The sequence below is a fragment of the Exserohilum turcica genome, assembly GCF_000359705.1.
Source record: "Exserohilum turcica Et28A unplaced genomic scaffold SETTUscaffold_1, whole genome shotgun sequence".
NCBI classification, from domain to species: domain Eukaryota; kingdom Fungi; phylum Ascomycota; class Dothideomycetes; order Pleosporales; family Pleosporaceae; genus Exserohilum; species Exserohilum turcicum.
Genome location: NW_007359914.1, coordinates 2,774,330 through 2,791,409, shown reverse-complemented (window position 1 = coordinate 2,791,409; position 17,080 = coordinate 2,774,330). Strand labels below are relative to the sequence as shown.

General features: G+C 55.1%; 3 protein-coding genes across 3 annotated transcripts; all 3 read right to left on the bottom strand.

Annotated features, from left to right (window-relative positions):
* Positions 1-763: 763 nt before the first annotated feature.
* SETTUDRAFT_133953 (uncharacterized protein) lies at positions 764-2,731 on the bottom strand (the record flags this gene model as incomplete). Its single annotated transcript, XM_008022777.1, has 1 exon — positions 764-2,731. One exon carries the CDS (start codon positions 2,729-2,731, stop codon positions 764-766), a length of 1,968 nt encoding a protein of 655 aa, XP_008020968.1.
* Positions 2,726-6,482, bottom strand: SETTUDRAFT_40871 (uncharacterized protein). Its single transcript, XM_008022100.1, has 3 exons — positions 6,037-6,482; positions 4,764-5,980; positions 2,726-3,128 (listed from the first exon to the last, which is right to left on the bottom strand). The coding sequence occupies exons 1-3, from the start codon at positions 6,102-6,104 to the stop codon at positions 2,851-2,853; spliced, it is 1,563 nt and encodes a 520-aa protein (XP_008020291.1). The 5' UTR covers positions 6,105-6,482; the 3' UTR covers positions 2,726-2,850.
* Positions 6,483-11,865: 5,383 nt separating this feature from the next.
* Positions 11,866-12,246, bottom strand: SETTUDRAFT_18641 (uncharacterized protein; the record flags this gene model as incomplete). Its single annotated transcript, XM_008021922.1, has 1 exon — positions 11,866-12,246. The coding sequence occupies one exon, from the start codon at positions 12,244-12,246 to the stop codon at positions 11,866-11,868; it is 381 nt and encodes a 126-aa protein (XP_008020113.1).
* Positions 12,247-17,080: the final 4,834 nt, after the last annotated feature.

Below are 17,080 nucleotides of genomic sequence, written 5' to 3'. Positions count from 1 at the left end.
AGGGCGCTGGTAAACAAGAATGCACCGTCCCTTCAGCGAGATGTGGCCCGATGACGAAAGGGGACGACGGCGCGGTGGGGAAACAACGGTGGAACGGCGTGCGTGCCCTGTGCGCGCGTAGGTGGGATGCCGTGACACGACCTGTGTGGAGGGAGTAACATACTAGTGGCTTGCACTGCGTATCTGTAGTTCTACTTAAGCCAATCGTAGGGAATAGAAAAAAGATGCGAGATTATGTCACATTGTTTTGCATGTGAAAGTCCGTAGTTGCTCCCAGCGACCAAGGGTCAGAACATGACACATGGCTTTTTGTTTAATTTAGGAAACAATGATTTGCAAGAAGGCAAATGGAAAAGGATGGGTCATATAAAGCAGGGCTCTTGCAATATACAGAGGTGTTTGGAGAAGCAAACAACTGCCGCAGCAGTCTGTGTTGATTACAAGTCTAATGGCGATAAGAATAGCGGTAGAAATACAGTAATAGCATGTCGCCTTTGTTTAAAGTGCGCACGAGAGAGGTATATGAGGGCTCTCCACTCCCAATTGAGTCGAGAGGCAAAACAACAAAAGAGACAACCTAATTCCCGCCATCATGATGCTCGTCGTCAAGCAAGTCGAGGATTCATCTTGAAAAACGCCATTGAGGAAACATGATGCCAAGTTTCCCGTTGCGATGCCACGCAAAAGGATCGAGAAAATAGGAGGTATTCTCCAACGCTGGAAAAGCAAAAGTGAGACATGGAGGTCGTAGAGTCATTAGTGGTTATGTAAGTGGCCTTCGTGGAAGGCGTTTCCGAGGCAAAACAAGGTTCCCCATCCGGATCGAAGGATCTTTTTCGACCTGTACAGACTGCATCGGCAGGTCTTTCTCGGCCTCGACAGACTGGATCCAAAGGTCATCTTCACCCTGAGCAGAAGTGGTCAAAAGGCGCCGGCCATAAGAATCAGCACGCCGACAATCGGTTGCAGGTGAAGACACTTGGCATCGGTCAACTGTCACCTTTTCGAGCCGATCGTCGACAGCATCGAGTTGCGTCGGTTGCTGGTCTTGGGCGGCTGCTGTCGTGTTAGATTGCAGTTCAGAAACCAATTCTGGTGGGAGGAGGGAACGTACCTGGGAGTGTGTCAGACGGTCAATGCTACGCCACCATCTCTCCTTGTCCGCTCGTGGGTCCAATGACGTTGAATCACCTTCAGATCCCACGGAAACGGGGGGCGACGGGTTTGAAGCTACCATCTCCCAGTCTGATGGTGCTGATATGGGTGCCGATGGGTAGTCCGCCTCCAAATGGTGGTGACGCGACATGTGACGAGATATACGGCCACTGAAACTGTTTCTGTTTGCATACCTGCTACTATCCAAAGGAGCACGGCGTGTTGTTTCCACAGTAGAGTGTGGACGGCTGGCAAGCTTGCCGGTATCAGCAGGGCTGTTGCTGAGGTTCGACGATGAGTCTGTTTTGCGACTTCTTCCAGGTCTCTCAGGACGATACAAGCCACGCAGACCACCAGGACTAGGTTCCGCTTGTGCATGTGGTGCCACTGTGTGTGGTCGCGCCGGTCTGGCCTCTGGAGCCTGCATCAAAGACGGCGGAGCTGCCTGAAGACCTCGCCAATCGCGTGGAGTCTGAGACCTATCGTCCTCTTTGGGTGCAGTAAGCTGCGGCTGGTACTTGGTAGGAACAGGAGGTACTTCGGGAGCTGGGGACGATGTATCACAGAGTGCTCTCAAGGAGACGGTTGACATGCGCTGAACCAATTCGCGGGTCGATTTTTTACGCTGCTCGGTCAAGTCAAGAAACTTCTTTGAGCGTTCTGACGGCGCAAACGACGTGAATGATTCGTTGCTTTGCTTGACCTTGGGTGAATCAGGCTGGCTGTAGTAATCCGAATCAAAGTGGCTAGTAGAAGGCCGCGACTCGTCGACGCTGTATACGCGCGACGGACATTTGATAGGGCCATCGACCAGGGTGCTGGCGGTAGAGGAGGTTTCAATGGCCACAACTCGCGCCTTGAGCTCCCTGATCTCTTTGGCCAGCATGGCTTTCTCCTCCTCCATCTTGATGATGCACTCGGCCGCTTCGTCAATGGCAGACTCCTGGGCCGAGAAATGGGCAGCACTTTCACTTGCTATGGCAGTAAGTTCCTCGTTTATCTTGCGCTGCTCTTGGTCCGTTTCCCTGAGATGTGCCATTTCCTCGTCCATGTTGTCTATTTTGAGCCGCAGCTTGTCGTTTTCAGTGCGGAGTTCGTCGCTCTCGTCTTCAAAAGGCGCGAGGCGTTCTATCTCTTCCTTGGCTGACGTCAGGCTGTGCTGCAGCTCCCTGTTGTCTTTCTTGAGCAGCTCGACACGCATGTTGGAAGTCATGAGTGCATCCTTGAGCTTCTCAATCTCCTTGGTCAGCTCTCGGTTGGTCTTGGAGGGCGCGGGGCCGGCATCGCTGGGCCGTCTGGCTCGGATGGGCGAGACGGGCGTTGTCTGTTCCTCAGAGAGGGCAAACTTGTCAAAGCTATCGGGCGAGGCTTTTGGCGTTTCTAGCGAGAGTTTAGGGAGGGATGTAGGAGGGCCGTTTTGGACTCGTCGTGCCTGGAGCGCATTTCGAAGGTACTCTGATCTGGGCGCAATGGCATATGAGCTTGAGCGCGAGACAGCGGATCTTGTCGAGTCAGGAGTCGAGGGGCGCTGGGAACTGCCAAAAGAGGAGGAGCGTGTAGAGGATGAGGAGGGCATGGTTAGTGTTAGGGTGTGTAGCGGCGCGAGCGGTGGGCTGGCGGCGGATGCGACTATAAGTGAGAGATCGGCGTTGCAGGGCAACCGCACAATGGTGCTTTGTTCTTGAAACAATGTTTCTAGGCGATTGCAAACGCCGAGTCGAGTGCAAGCACAGTGTAGGTGCCAGTCGCGTGCGAGGGCGCGTCAAGGGTGGTGTCGCGTGCAAAGACGGGTGGGAAGTCGCTCGGGAGCGGATCGCCCTTTGGGTCCATTGATCGCTCGCTCACAGAGGTGCGTGCGTGTGTTTGTGTGCGAGTGGGAGGGCGAGTCGACGTCAAACTTGATTTTTGGGCCTCTCGGTGGTTGCACTCGAGCTTGTGGGAGAAAAAAGTAAAGCGGTGAAAACAACGAGCCTCTGGGGCAGCGGTGTATGTGGCCCTAGTTGCGACGTTGCACTGGGTGATGGCCTCTACACGTGCAATCTTGTGCAAAAGCAATGTGGTATTATGAACAGGGCGCAACAAGAGAGAGGGCGGGTGGGCAGCAAAGGGGTGCGTGTGTGGGCGCAACAGAGGCAGCAAGCAGCATGAACCAGGGGATCAGCGGGGGGTGGGAGAGGAAGATTGTCGCCTCATCCCATCGGGCACCAAAATGGAATTGTGATTGCAGCCCCTCGAACGGGCGTCTGTCTGCAGGGGAAAGCCTACCCCAGAGAGGGCAAGCGAAAGGAGCCAAAGCGAAGGGGAGGCTGAGCGGGAGCCCCCAAGGCCGTCGTCATTCAGCCATTAAGCCCGTGGCCACAGGCCGGCGCGACCCAGAACAGCGTGCTTCCATGGCGCCAGGCCATTAGCCGTACCGCCGAGTGCTGGAGGCGATGCGAGAGGATGCGCGACAGGAGGAGAGAGAGGATGAGCGAGATGGAGAGAGGAAAGAGAAGGGGGGCACGCGGGATGGAGGAGTGAGAGAGGGGCACGCGAGGGAAATGAGGGTGGTGGTGAGAAATGAGCAGGCGAGGCGACGGGGAGCCAATGGAGCGGAGGAGAGGCAGGAAGGAGAAGGAGCGACCCTGTGCAGACCCTGCATGCGAGGCACCGAGATGATGCACTTTACTTGTATCCTACGCCTACTCCTCCCATGGCACCGCGCCGCACCGCACCGCACCGCATACTCCATCCATCCATCCATCCATCCATCCACCCATCCACCCATCCATCCACTACATACTCGATAGGCCACGGCGGACCAAAACAAACGGCCTCGACAAAGAAACACGAGCAGGTCGCGGCGAAGCCGGCGCCCAAGTGCAAGTGGCGCCTCGCCAGACCACGGCCTGGTCCATGGTTCCATGGACGGCTGTACGGCACGCCAGCTGTGTCTGCCAGAGTGAAAGCACACACACACACACTACACCAACAAGAGCCTGGAGATGTGGCGGTTCGCCAGCCAGCTGTTGTGCCGGCGACTGGCACGCCATCAAAAGCCGACGGATGCTGCAGCCCTGCCGCCGCCGTGGCCCCAGCAACTGCATCCTTCACCCTCGCAAGCACACGCACGAGCCCGCGCCTGAGCCCACACCGCGCTGTCCCGATCGACTGTCCGGACTATTCTCCGATTCTGCATCGCTCGGCCTCATGCCGGCGCCCGGTGTACAGAGATGCCTCGTCTTCGGCGTCTTACACCAACAGTGCCGCCTCTGTCTATCTGTCTGTCCGCCTGCCCTCCAAGCATGACATAGCACCACCATGGCCGCCCACACGAGCGGGGTGGTGGTGGTGGGGTGCCTCTGCCAAACTTTGCTCCTCCACCTCGGCCAGCGAACCAAAGGCCTGCCATTCACTGACGATCGTGTCGGCGCCCAGAGTGGCAATACTATCCTGCCAAGACCGACTCTGTTGTAGTGCGTCAAACTCTACACTATGGCACAATCCCTCAGGCACATGTTTGGCTCTCTGGCACGCGCATCTGCAAACTAAACATACTACAATGCAGCCACAGCTTGCCCTCCAACGACACCTGCTTCACGACATGTCAACCCCCGCGCCAGCCTGACGTAGCCGCTCCTCCCACTCGACACGCAGTCGCTCCATTTCCTCCCAACACTTCTGTCCCGTCTCCAAAAACCGCTCCTGACTCTGCTTGCAAAGGTCTTTGGCATGCGGATCCCTGCCTCTTCTCTTGCGCTCCCCCAGCTTGCCTCCCCATCCCCACCCCGCCACCTCGGTGCGATCTACACGCTCCTCTCCCCAAAAGTTTGTTGCGCTCCCCCATTTGCCCACGCCCTCCTCGGCCTCGACGTGATCCAGGGTGCTCTGACTCGCAAGTGCCAGCCAAACCATGGCCGTCGCCCCCTTGGCTACGCTTACCGTGTGCCACGGGCTGCCCACCCAACGCCCAATGAAAAACGCAATCACCATGCAGTACTCGAGGATCAGAGGCAGAGGCATAATAGACGTGCCACAGATACCCGGGTGCGAGACATACAGCCGCGGCTTGGTCGTCTCTTCCGTGTCCTTGACGTCGCCAAGATAGTGATCCACGGCCTCTCTTGTGCATGGCAGTGTCGACGAAATGGCCAACACATCCGTCAGGCGTTTTGAGCATTCATACGGCATGTCCGACGTGATGCCTTGGATGTCATCAACGCTAAAGACATGGTCGTAGGCTTCGAGGCTGCTGACCCAGATGATCCTGCCCCTCGTCTGCTGGCTCTTGGGGTGCTTTGCCAGCAGCGGTGCCAGGTAGTGGCCGAGCATGTAGTGACCAAAGACATTGGCACAAAAGACCTCGCCTAGAGGCGGTTCGTCGAGGCCTTTTTCCCCTGCGACCTGGGGCTTTGCCAGCCATCCAATGCCTGATAACTTGTAGGTGGGCCAGGTCAGGGCGTTTTTCAAGTTGCACAGGATGGTCCAGATGGCGCGAGGCCAGTCTATGCCCGTCCACCCGCCGATGCCAGCATTGCAGATGAGGACGTCTAGCTTGGGCGTCGTGTCGCGCAGCTTCTTGCTCAGCTTCTGCACCGAGACCAGGCTCAGCAGGTCGAGTCGCTCCTGGCGAAAGTGTACGCGGCTCTGCAGCCTGGATGCAATGCCCGGCAGCTTGCGCTCGTGGGTATGGATGGTGCTGCGCAGATGGTGCTCCAACTTGTCAATGGTAGCGTCGCCCTTGCGTTGGTCGCGGGTGGTGATGGTGAGAATGAGCGACTGATCCAGGGGCCGGGTCTGAAGGAATTCGTCAATCAACCGTGTCGCGATGCCGAGGCCGAGGCCGCTGCGTAGAGGGTCAATAAAAGCATGCGGGGCCCTCTCAACTGCCGTGTTACGAACCTGTTGGCGCCCGTGACCAGAACATGGAAGCCGTTTTCAGGAGTGGGTATCTCGGGTGGAGGAGACATGTTTGAGGCTCAAGGGCGATACGGAGAGTCGCGCCGCGCCTCAGTTTCTCTCCGTAAGGCTGCTCGCCTAAGCCACGGGCCGCACGTCGGCCCAATCACACGCTGCCGACACAGCCCAAACCCGCCCGCTTCCATGCGCAAAGCACTTGGTCGCCATGCATCTCGGAATCCTCTTGAGACCCTCCCGGCCCGGCACATGGAGCTGCTTCGGAATCCCCTCCGCTCCTGACGTGGTGTAGAGGGCCACGCTGTCTCCACTAAAACACCTTTGTACTCAAGCCCAAACGTCGACTCACCTTCGCTCCGCCTGCACTGCGTCTTCTTGAGTTTCACATAAAAAAAACATAGCCCGTACTGTACCGTCCCCTGCCACCCACGCATGTCAGCAAGCCCACGCACATGGCCATTGATCATGTTGACTATTGATTGCACCAGCAGACAGACCGCCTTTTCCATCACCATCATCATCGTCATCAGCATTTGCATGGATGGTCACGTACCGTCGTACCCCCATCCGTACGTAAGCAAAGAGAAAAAAATCTCAGCCCAACCCGCCCGCCCTATATTGCTATCGTGGGGACCACAAAAAAACCCAGCCGACTAGGATTGCCACACGAGAACACGTTAAGGTTTGCCGGATATTATTGAAAACGGATCCCCCATGCCGGCATGTCGTAAGCGCCGGTATTGCTTATCAGACAGGGCTTTTCCTCGGTAGATGCGCTAGTACCGGGATTTTATGGGGGTTCAAAAGTATAGCTAAGAGTATGTGCGAGGAAGAGCGAGACAGAGACAGAAAGAGAGAGCGAGAGCGAGAGACACAGAGGCTAAACTGAAACGCATATATGCACAACTAACCGACACAGGCAAGCAGAAACGGCGCATAACGCCATTCAACGGCGCCCCCAAAGTCAAAAAAGTATACCAATGTGCAAGGTCCGAAATAGAAGTAAAAAAAAACCCCTCCCACCAATCTATGCGCGTTACCCTGTATATCTGCATCTACGCGTCAGTACAAGGACGATGTACACACAGTACCAGCAATACAGGATAACGATTTCCGTACCCAAAGCAAGTATAACGAGACAACAACAACAACAACAACAACAACAACAGCAACACGGTATGCTATGTATGTACATATGTAATCATACAAGGATGGGTGAGTTAGTACTGGGGTGGTGAGTGGCAAGCCAAGAAACCTAGAGCACTCGCTGCGTTGACAACAAAGCGAGACCCCCTCTTCCCCCCTCCAAAAAAAAGAGACGGGCATGAGCATGACGACGAGTACGAAGGGAAAAAGACAAGAAGGAATAGACGATGGGCTACATAGTGTTAAAACAAGGTTACCATATCCAATCGAGTAATGCGTCTTGTCCTGCACATGTATGTATGTATGTACGTCGCAGTCTGCCTTGTTGCTGTGCTGTATGCTGTGTGCTGTGTGCCTTGCCCACCATAGCAAGCACCCTCAACCTGCATTGTATACATCCGTAGGTATGTAACCTTTGAAACCATACTGTACGCATACTGTACGCATACGCATACACGCCCAACGCACCGCGTACCGGCGTGCATGGCAACTTATTATTATTATTATTATGCCCTTTTCTTCTCTCTCTCTCTCTCTCTCTCTCTCGCCTGCCCATCCACTTTCTCCGCTCCCCACACGCCCAGCCCGCCACCCACGCACACGCACACGCACACGCCGTCCGCCCATGTCTCCCCACCTTGCCTGCTGCAAATCACGCTTGCGAGTGGGGCCCAGCGCATATAGTATAACAACCCTCCTGTTATGTCGATCACCTTGGGTTTGCCTACTAACCATATACCTACTACAGGTACAGGGGAAGGGTAAGGGTAAGGGTAAGGGTACGGCCCCATGTGCCATGTCTGTATGTATGTATGTATATATGTGTGATGTGGATCCAGCAACCCAATTAACCCTGTCTTGTCTTGTCTTGTCTTTTCTATGAACCAACTAACTATCTAACCATCCATCTATCCATCCAATGCGCTTGCTCGCATACTTGTACTTTGCGCTGCTCAACACTACATCCGGTGTGGGAACAGGGGGGGGGGGAGTGGGGAGGCAAACGTCCAACATGGTACTGAATGTATGTACGTAGGTACATGTATGTATGTATGTATGTATCTAAGCTTACGTATGTATGTATGTATCTAAGCTTACGTATGTATGTATATATGTATATGTACGAGAAAAAAAATATGTACATGTCAAACTATATATGTGTAAGATGTACACGTGGATCATCACGGCTGTGGAGAAGAAAAACCTTGTTTCGCAGCACTGACTATCGCTTAATACGTAATTCGCACAAGTCTCTCTTTTTTTTTCTAAACGTCCCACTTTCTCTCTCTCTCTCTCTCTCTCTGTGTGTGTGTGTGTGTTGCGCCTAGGCTTCTCTCCGTCGGTGGAGAAACGGAGCTGCAAAGGCGGAGGCGGAGGCGGAGGCGGAGTGGCGGACGGACGGACGGGACTAGGGGTATGGGTTGGTTGGTTGGTTGATTGGGTGTTACGAGAAAATGAGAAAGAAAGAAAAAGAAAAAATAAGAATGAATTTTTTTTCTTTCTTTCTTTCTTTCTTTCTTTCTCAAACGACGACGGCGCCTCCACAGCCCGTTTGTTGTATGTGTGAAATCACGGGCTTTTGGTCACCTGGGGAAGGAGATTACGCAGACCAAGAAACTTGATACAAGCGGGAGACAGGGTCTCCCTTTTTGTTCGCGTGATCTCTCGAGATGGGGGGGAGGGGAGAGAGAGAGGACACGGCGACCTCAACGACGAAGACGACGACAACAACAACAACAACACAGGGTTTGACACAAAGGACGGACCAAAAAAATTCACTTTGGGTTCCCTGTCAGCCCTACCATGAGGCCACAACCCCACAACCCCCAATCCCTCCCCTGCTTACTCTGCTTCTCCCTTATCCTTCTTCTTCTTCTCCTTCCTCTCTCTGTCTCTCACTCTCTGTCTCACACCTTGAATCGGCGAAATCACCGAAACGCGGAGACGGATCAGATACGTATGTATGTGCGTGCATGCCCATGTACCAGTATTATTAGATTGGGGCCCCCGTTTAACTTTCACCAGGGCGCGCGCGTGTTCGCTCCTTGTGCCATTCCCCCGCGCCCGGGCCCTAACATCCAACACACACACACACATAACAAGCTCCTGACACCTTAGCTATCTGCCTGCGTGCGTGTGCATCGGGATGAAATCGGTCCAGAGGGGGGGGGGAGGGGAAGGGGGATGTGAATGGTGCGGGTGTGCGGGTGCGTAAAAAAAAAGGCCATGGTCGTGACTCTTTTTGCCTTTCCCTTCTCAAACGTTTCTGGTAGTAGTGGCTTTCTCGGTACAATCTCTCTGCTCTGGCGGCAAGCCCAACGTAAGCAGGCCTCGTGTCGTTGAGTCTAGGGTATAACTTCCGAGGGCGAGGGGGGAGGGAGGGGCCAACAGCGTAACTCGATGCAGCCAAGACATGGCCAAACTAGCTTCAGTCCCGCGCGGATCCGGCATTAAAATCGCTAGGTCCGCCACACGCAACTGAGGTTTGCCCACGTTGGCGCCATGGATACCGCCGGCGGGGGTTGCGGAGGAAGAGACGTTGCACCGAGGTAAGACCGCTGGTCCCCTTCGCACATTCAAAGTCCTAGCGGCATAGGGAATAGCGAGGGGGAGGGGGGGGGAGGCGAGGGGAGGCTTTTTTGTCAGCGCGGGGCTGTACAGGTACGTATGTACGTTTTGTCTGCGGATGCATGGACCGCCGAGCCTATTGACGGAGGGATGAGGGGGTTTTGGAAGAGGCCATGGTACGAGGTCATTCGTAGCAATCCTGACAAAGCATCAGGAGGCCAGACGGCCATGGTGTCTAGAACCAACCAAAAAAAGCCTCTTTCGCTTGTGGCCCTCGCTGTTTTGCCTTTCCTGCGTCAACATCCGTCTCCACATCTCAACAAGGCCTGACGTTGAAAACTCCGAAGTGATCCACGGCTAGCTTCTATCACCTCCTGCACGTCATACCTGGGACCTTTTGGTTGTGCGTCTCGGATTGGACCAGGGGGTAGGGGTTGGGAAAGCGCCGCGTTTTGTTTCCCTGCTTCCGGAGCCTACTCCGCCAACATTCTAACGACCCTTTTGTTGGCGACTGTTCTAACTTGAGCATCGGCCCTGTGTCTCCGAGGCCGTATCGGACCGGCACGTAAGCTTCTTTGTCGCGTGCCAGTCAATAATTTTTCTTTCTTTTTTTCCCTTTAACTCAACCCCCGTGGAAAAGAGTTTTCACACCCGATGGGAAAAAAACAAAAAAAGGTTTGGGGAAAGGCGTTGCCGTTTGGGCTGAACTCTCCTGACCCCCCTGTCGTCGGCACCCATAGCCAAAACCACCCGCTCCTGTTCCCCAATGCCATGCAGATCCTGGCCCTTGCCAATCAAAGCGTATTGGGCAGCGTTTGCGTTGAATAAAGTTCTGGTTGCCTGCCGACCAAGAGGAAGAGATCTCTAGCCCTACACCGTATGTTCACATATGCGTAATCTCTCTCCCCGTTGTCATGACAAGGCACATTGCCGTCTTGAAACAGCCAGCCAGCCACACAGCCTTGAGTAATCATCGCTTTCTTGACAGCCCGGGCCGTGCCGGCTAGGCCTCCAAGTGCGGACCCCGCCTCACCCCCCTCAGGCATCAGGGTGCGAAACACGATTTACTTTGGAGTCTGAATCACCTGTTAATCAGAAGAGCGACTGTGGCATTTGTCGTCATGCGGTGAGGCATCTGTCGACGAGATTTGTGGCTTAATGATGCCGATGCATGTCGTAAACCTGCCGACATGGAACCTTGCAAACTGTGTTTCGCTACAAACGTGCCTCGGAGATGTGCTATTTCCATCATGTCGACAACACGGGAATAGACCGGCGGCGAGAACGTGTCGGTGAGCCATTGAGCTGCAAACAGATAAGATGCCGCAAAACCATAGTCAACGTCGACATTATGTGTTACCGTGTTTGCAAAACTTAGCGGATGTTCCCGAAGGCCAAAACGGCACACATGGTGGTGGGGCCCGCACTTTTTTTTTTTGATATATGCACTAGTCAAGAGGTGCATCCACATCTGCCATCGTTAATCTACCATGGCCAGTAACTCAACGATACGTCCACGTCTCTTGATGAGCAAGGGGGCGGGGAAACGGGAGATTTGGGCGTACATTTCCGAGTATCCGGGAATGTGACGGTGATAGGGCCCCCCCTCGCTCGCAGGAAGATGTGACTGCATTGCAATGCAAGAATCAGAGTCGTATCATTTGTGAGCCTGTCTCAAGGTTGATACAGCCCGTGATCCGTTCACAGGCCTGGGATAGCCGGCCAACAGGAATGTGGGAAAGCGGAAGTTTATCCACGCGAAGGTCGCGAGTCAATTCTGCATCTTGCTGTAGGCCCACCGCTCGTGCAAATGGCACAATGGCCCAGCCGGCGCGTCATCAGCCGCTAAGAGTTACACACACACACTCTGTTTCTCACACATGTCATGTCAAGGTTGGACTAGTGTTGGGTTGGTCAAGTCGGGGAGGCGGAAGTGCAACGCCCAAAACCACAAAAGCAACTACCCTTTAACTAGGCCCCATTGAAAATGAGTCGACGACCGACTGACGACGCCGATTGGAGAGCGGGCCAGACGGCACAGCCGTGGTTGTGATCTGAGATACATGATACAAGCAAGTGACATTGTGCTGGTAAAAATGATCATTCAGTCAGCGTCCAGTTACCGAGCCGGCATGGCAGATGGCCTTGTGATTCCGACGTGTCGGCTTTTTGTTGCGCGGCCAATCCGTAGCGGCAACGCCTCTCACAGGGCGACAGCAAGGTGCTGCGCCTTGTCCTGATTGGCCTTGGGGCCTCATGATTGCGAGTCAGTGGCGCAGATCTCCGACCTTCCGACGTGGCCGTGGGAGCAGGCCAATGATTTGCCTTCCAGAAGACTTCTACGGTGGATCGCAGGCGGCCATGCTCCAGACGCGCTATGCCCGTTGGCGGCCAGTGAGGCGCTGGCGAGGGCTGGCAGCGGGCTGGCAGAGCACAGCACAGCCCAGCACCAGTGCCAGAGCAAAGGGCTCCACCGGGCATTGGCGCGGAGCGAGGCGAGCAGGTGCAAGAGACACAAAAGTCGTCCGGCGATAAAACAGATGGCGAGTCATGCTGGCAATCATCCGGTGGTGTCGGGGGTCACGTGGGGTCAGCCGGGAGCAAGGTACCACGACGCTCGGCAAACCCCGATTCGCATCGACGAGGCGGCTGGTGCAATGCTGGCATCGAAGGAACCAGCCCCGATTGCGTTTGCATCGTGAGCACACCCGGGCCGATGTCTAGGCGGCTGGGCACAGGCCTTGGGGGGTCTCTGTGGTGGTGGTGGGCGGCAGTGGTGAGAAGAATGATTTGCGCGCAGAGCCAGTGCTGACTCTTGATACGAGTAGAGCGTCGAGGCCTGGTAAGGAGGATCGGAGGTTGACGTCGCCATCGCGTGCTGCGCCGCCGTGGGCTACACTAGGCCAGAGATAGGGTTTGGGCGATTCGTGCAGCGCTCGTATGTCGAGGGCGTAGATGAAATGCGTGTGTGTGTGTGTGTGTGTGTGTGTGTTGGCAACAGATGGCCGAGTGAGCAGAGCAGAGGCAGTGTGAGTGGCAGCACAGCACCGCGCCAGTGGGGCCGTGCGGGCGCGCCCTGTGATTGGCCCCACGCCGCTCCCCCCTCCCCCCTCCCTCGTCCCCCCCATGATGAGCAGCGCGTATTGATGCCTTACATACACGCTGCTTCATGGGGGGCCCGGTTCCACATACCGATTCGGTGACCTGCATAAGTCTCTCGTGGCTGCATGTGGCCCTGAGACTGCGGTATGAGATGCATATATCAAACCACCCAAAGCAGACAATCGCCCGATGGGGCCTTGTTTGCAACATGGCTCTGCTCACCTGCAACCGAGCAATCTGGGGTCGGGGGGGAATGTGAGACCGGCACTGTCCGCCCGGGCGCGGCTCTTCTAGTAGTAGTAGCAGCAGCAGCAGCAGCAGTAGTAGTACCTGTTCGACACTCGAGCGACAGCAAAGACGGGCACCCAACCTTGGGGCCATGATGCTCGCCCACACCGAGATTGGGCCGAAAGGGCTGACGATGTCCTGATTCTTGCGACGCCTGCTGAATGGTGCTACATCCACGGTCCCCAAACCATGCCAGCTGACGAGTAACGCGACGGGGAACGAAGGAAGGAAGGGGAGGCAGAAAAAAAGAAACACCACGACTGAAAAAGTTGGTCGGCTGTTGGTGCCTCTTCCGAAGGGCCTTTCCTCCCCACGTATGTGGCGGCCTAGCGGCATGCCAACTGGTGGCCATCCGATAAAATTCCGGACTGCTCCCCCATAATTTGGTTTGGCTAATGCAGTAGCACGGCACCGTCTGAACCTTGGAAGGGGCCCAGTACCGAACGTCGCGTCTGCCGTTGTCAAGATGCCATAAGCCGTTCCGTCTTGCTAACCCACAAGACAAGTCAAGACAAGACAAGACGACACAAGCAACACCAATCCGCCGACTGTCGTCCGTACCTGTGTACCGCCAATCTGGCGTTGGCGCCATGTAATCTCACCTCAGGCCTCGAGCATCCGTGTCTATGCTAAAGTAAAGATTGTCTGTGTGCCGTGGATTTACTGGACCCGGAGCAAACAAACAGGTGCGGCTGAAGAAGGCAAGCAGTGGGCTGGCTTTGGAAATAAAAACGACCATGATGATACAATTGCACTAATTCAACAAATGCCAAAGATAGATTGAGAGAGAGAGAAAACAACAAAAAAACATCCAATGTGGGTATTGTGCAAAAACATCCGCCATGGTAAACGCCGTGAGATATCGCAACTTTTTTTGGTTCGCTCGCAAAGAAAACAACATGAAAACCGGCAATGATGGTGTGTGTGTGTGTGGATGTGAGTGGGCGTGTGTGTCCTGTCACCGTTTACAATCGCCTTTTGGAAGCATTAGTATGGACGTGGCTTGGTCTACTTTGCAGTAGTAGGTGGGGAAAGGGGAGGGGGGGGCGCGGAGGGGACGAACCGCAATTATCGCTCAGTCTATATTCTCTAGAGGGAAAACATTAGCATGGCGGGTCCTCGTCGACTTTTGGTTGGCAAGCTCCTTACACTGCAGTGACATTGGCCGGACACCGGACATGGGTTTGTTGGTATTTGGTACACCAAGCCTTGACGACGTAGCGGACGTGAGTGCATTTGTACTGCACTTGGGTGTAGTCGCACATTGTGTGGGCGGGCAGTGCAAAGGGCGATGGTGGGTGCGAGGGAGAGAGCGCAGGGCAAGGCGGCGGTGGTTGCAGCAATGGTGTGGCAGAGGGGACAGAACGGCAGGGCTGGGGGCAAGAAAGAGGAGCCAAAAAATCGGGCGCAAGGCAAGCAATGCTGTTGGTACGCTGGTTTTGAAATTTTCCGAATTACTAGCTTGCAGCAGGAGCGCGACGGTCCGTTATGTTATAGCAGTCAGCGCCAGACACAGCAACAGGATAGACGTCAGTGCAATCAGGAACCCGTTGGCCCTATGCAGAGGTACCACAGCCCATGTCGACAAGAACCCGGTCGTCAGTGACATGCATCATGGTAGCCGACATGGATGCTCAGCGGGACCGGGTTCTCAGGGTGGTCGAGCCTTTTTGGCACGCCATAGGCGTGGGTGGAGACGTCGATGTTTGAAGTGTGTTCGCTTCCCACAAGCTCGTCGAGTGAAAGCTTGCAGCCCAATGCGGACGGCCGAGTGGATCACGGCCATGTCTCCCTAAGCCCACGGAGACCGGGTGGTAGCGTGCGTAATGGACGTTGATTCGGCTCACAGGCACAGGGGTTGGTGGGGGGGAGGGAGGGGTGGTGGTGGTGGGTGAAGAGAGAGAGGGGAGGGGGGGGGACAAGAACCAGCGGAAAGGCTATGTGTGTAGGGCCCTGTGGGTGTGGGTGTGGGTGGCCAAGGACAGGGCATAGAATTTGACCTTTGCTGCTGCGTCTACCAACTAGCATGCACTAAAGTTCACACTCACACACACACACATACGCTCTCTCCTCTCTCTGCTTCTCTTCCTGCTCCGCCTCCTCTCTCCCTCTCTCTCGCACCCCTCGCCCTCTCTCGTACGCGCTTCTCCCAGCCGGGGCTGATCTACGACTACCGTTCCACGTCGAGGTGGCCCGTGGGCCCTGCAGCCGTTGGAAAATCCCTGACCATGGGCAAAAAAAAAGAATAAAAAAATAAGCCTCGAGTATTGATACGACGGCAGTTATGACATTGCCCGCCCGTCCCCCGCGCGCGCCATGCTAAGATGAGGCGTTTATTGTGCGTCGTGGCGCCTGTTTCATCCTCGACCTGACCTGCTCGGCGATACCAGCCCTTACTCACCGATTTTCTGCCCTTTACGCTGACGGTCCCGCTTCCCCGGTCCCAGTTCGCATCGCGAAAGCATCCGGTCCCAGGTCATGTGTTGCGCAATCACCACTTGCCGTCCCGCATACAACCACTAACTATTGCGCCCTGCTGTGCGACATAGCCCAACGGTCTTTTTCCTGTCCAAGCTGCCCACACGTCGGCCTCACTCGCAAAAAAAAAATAAAAAAAATAAAAAAGGCACGCGCCAACAGCCCTCGCAATTTGTTGCGTGGCTCAATCGTGCTATGCCTTGCGAAATGCCGCCGCCGCGAGCGAACATCACTGCCGTATGACGCCGCCAACACACACATGTCCGACTCATGCATACACGTCCTCGTTATCAGCTTCGCCGTCAAGCTCTCTCTTTTCTTTTGCGGAATCGGCTGTTCGAATCTCGCTCTGTCTCCTTTGCCAGATGGCACCACCCCCCAGCTTTCCTCTCCTCATCCTCCTATCCTCCCCTCCCCTTCTTCCCCCAACCGACATGGAAGGAATCCATCACTCCCTCCAGACACCCCATGCCCTCGCAAGACAGAGCACCCCAAAACCCTATGCCACCCTGTCATGGGATTTCCTGTCAAGTGGAGTCCATTATGCCCTAAATTCCCATGGGCAAAAATAATAATAACAACAACACACCCGTCGTGATCCGCCTGGCAAGCTCCCTCCTTCAGTCGCGGGGGGAGACAAACCGACATACGCGGACCAGGCATTCGGTAGAAACGTGGTCGTCCCAAAGCAGTGACCTGGTGTACCTTGCAACAAAAAAAAGGTGGACCTGCCCCCCCCCTCCCCCCTCAACCCCCAAAAAACCAAATGTAGTAGATGAGTAAGATATAGGCCTCATGGGCTACCCGACAAACGGAACGGGTGATACGGGACATTGCCCTTTTGGACTCGAGATCCGTCGTGTCCGCAGCGAAACCATCAGACGCTGCACGTGTTTCTTGCGGAAAATATGGGCTGGGATCCCCATTCCCTTGCAGCGGCTTGCCTCCGTTCCCTCCATTTTTTTATCGTCTTTTCTTTTCTTGTCTTGCCGCCACACCCATCCATCCGCCCCCCCCCTCCCCGAGAACACGGGTTGCTCCACAATTGGACCAGGTCCACATGCCTGTTTTTTTTAAACTACTACCTTCCCTTTGTTGGCTCAAACCGTCCACACTTGGCCATAACCGAAGTGCCCAGAAGCCCAGATAGGGAAATTCGTCTCGATTTGTCGCATACAGGTTTCTCCCTCACAAACTTGCAAAATCGCCGTAACAACTTGTCAGGGCATTCCATTTCATGCTCGTTGTATTCTAAACAGAGGCCACCTCATCAAAGTAAATTGTAATCGCCCAAGATGATGTTGGCCTCCATCTGGCCTCCGCAGTTGGTTTCACATGCGACCGGCACCATGGAGCTTAGTCTGGCCGTTACCACCGCGCGCCTGCGTGTACATGGCGTGAGAATGCACCATGGCTTACCTACAAGCTTACAAGACATCTAGACGCC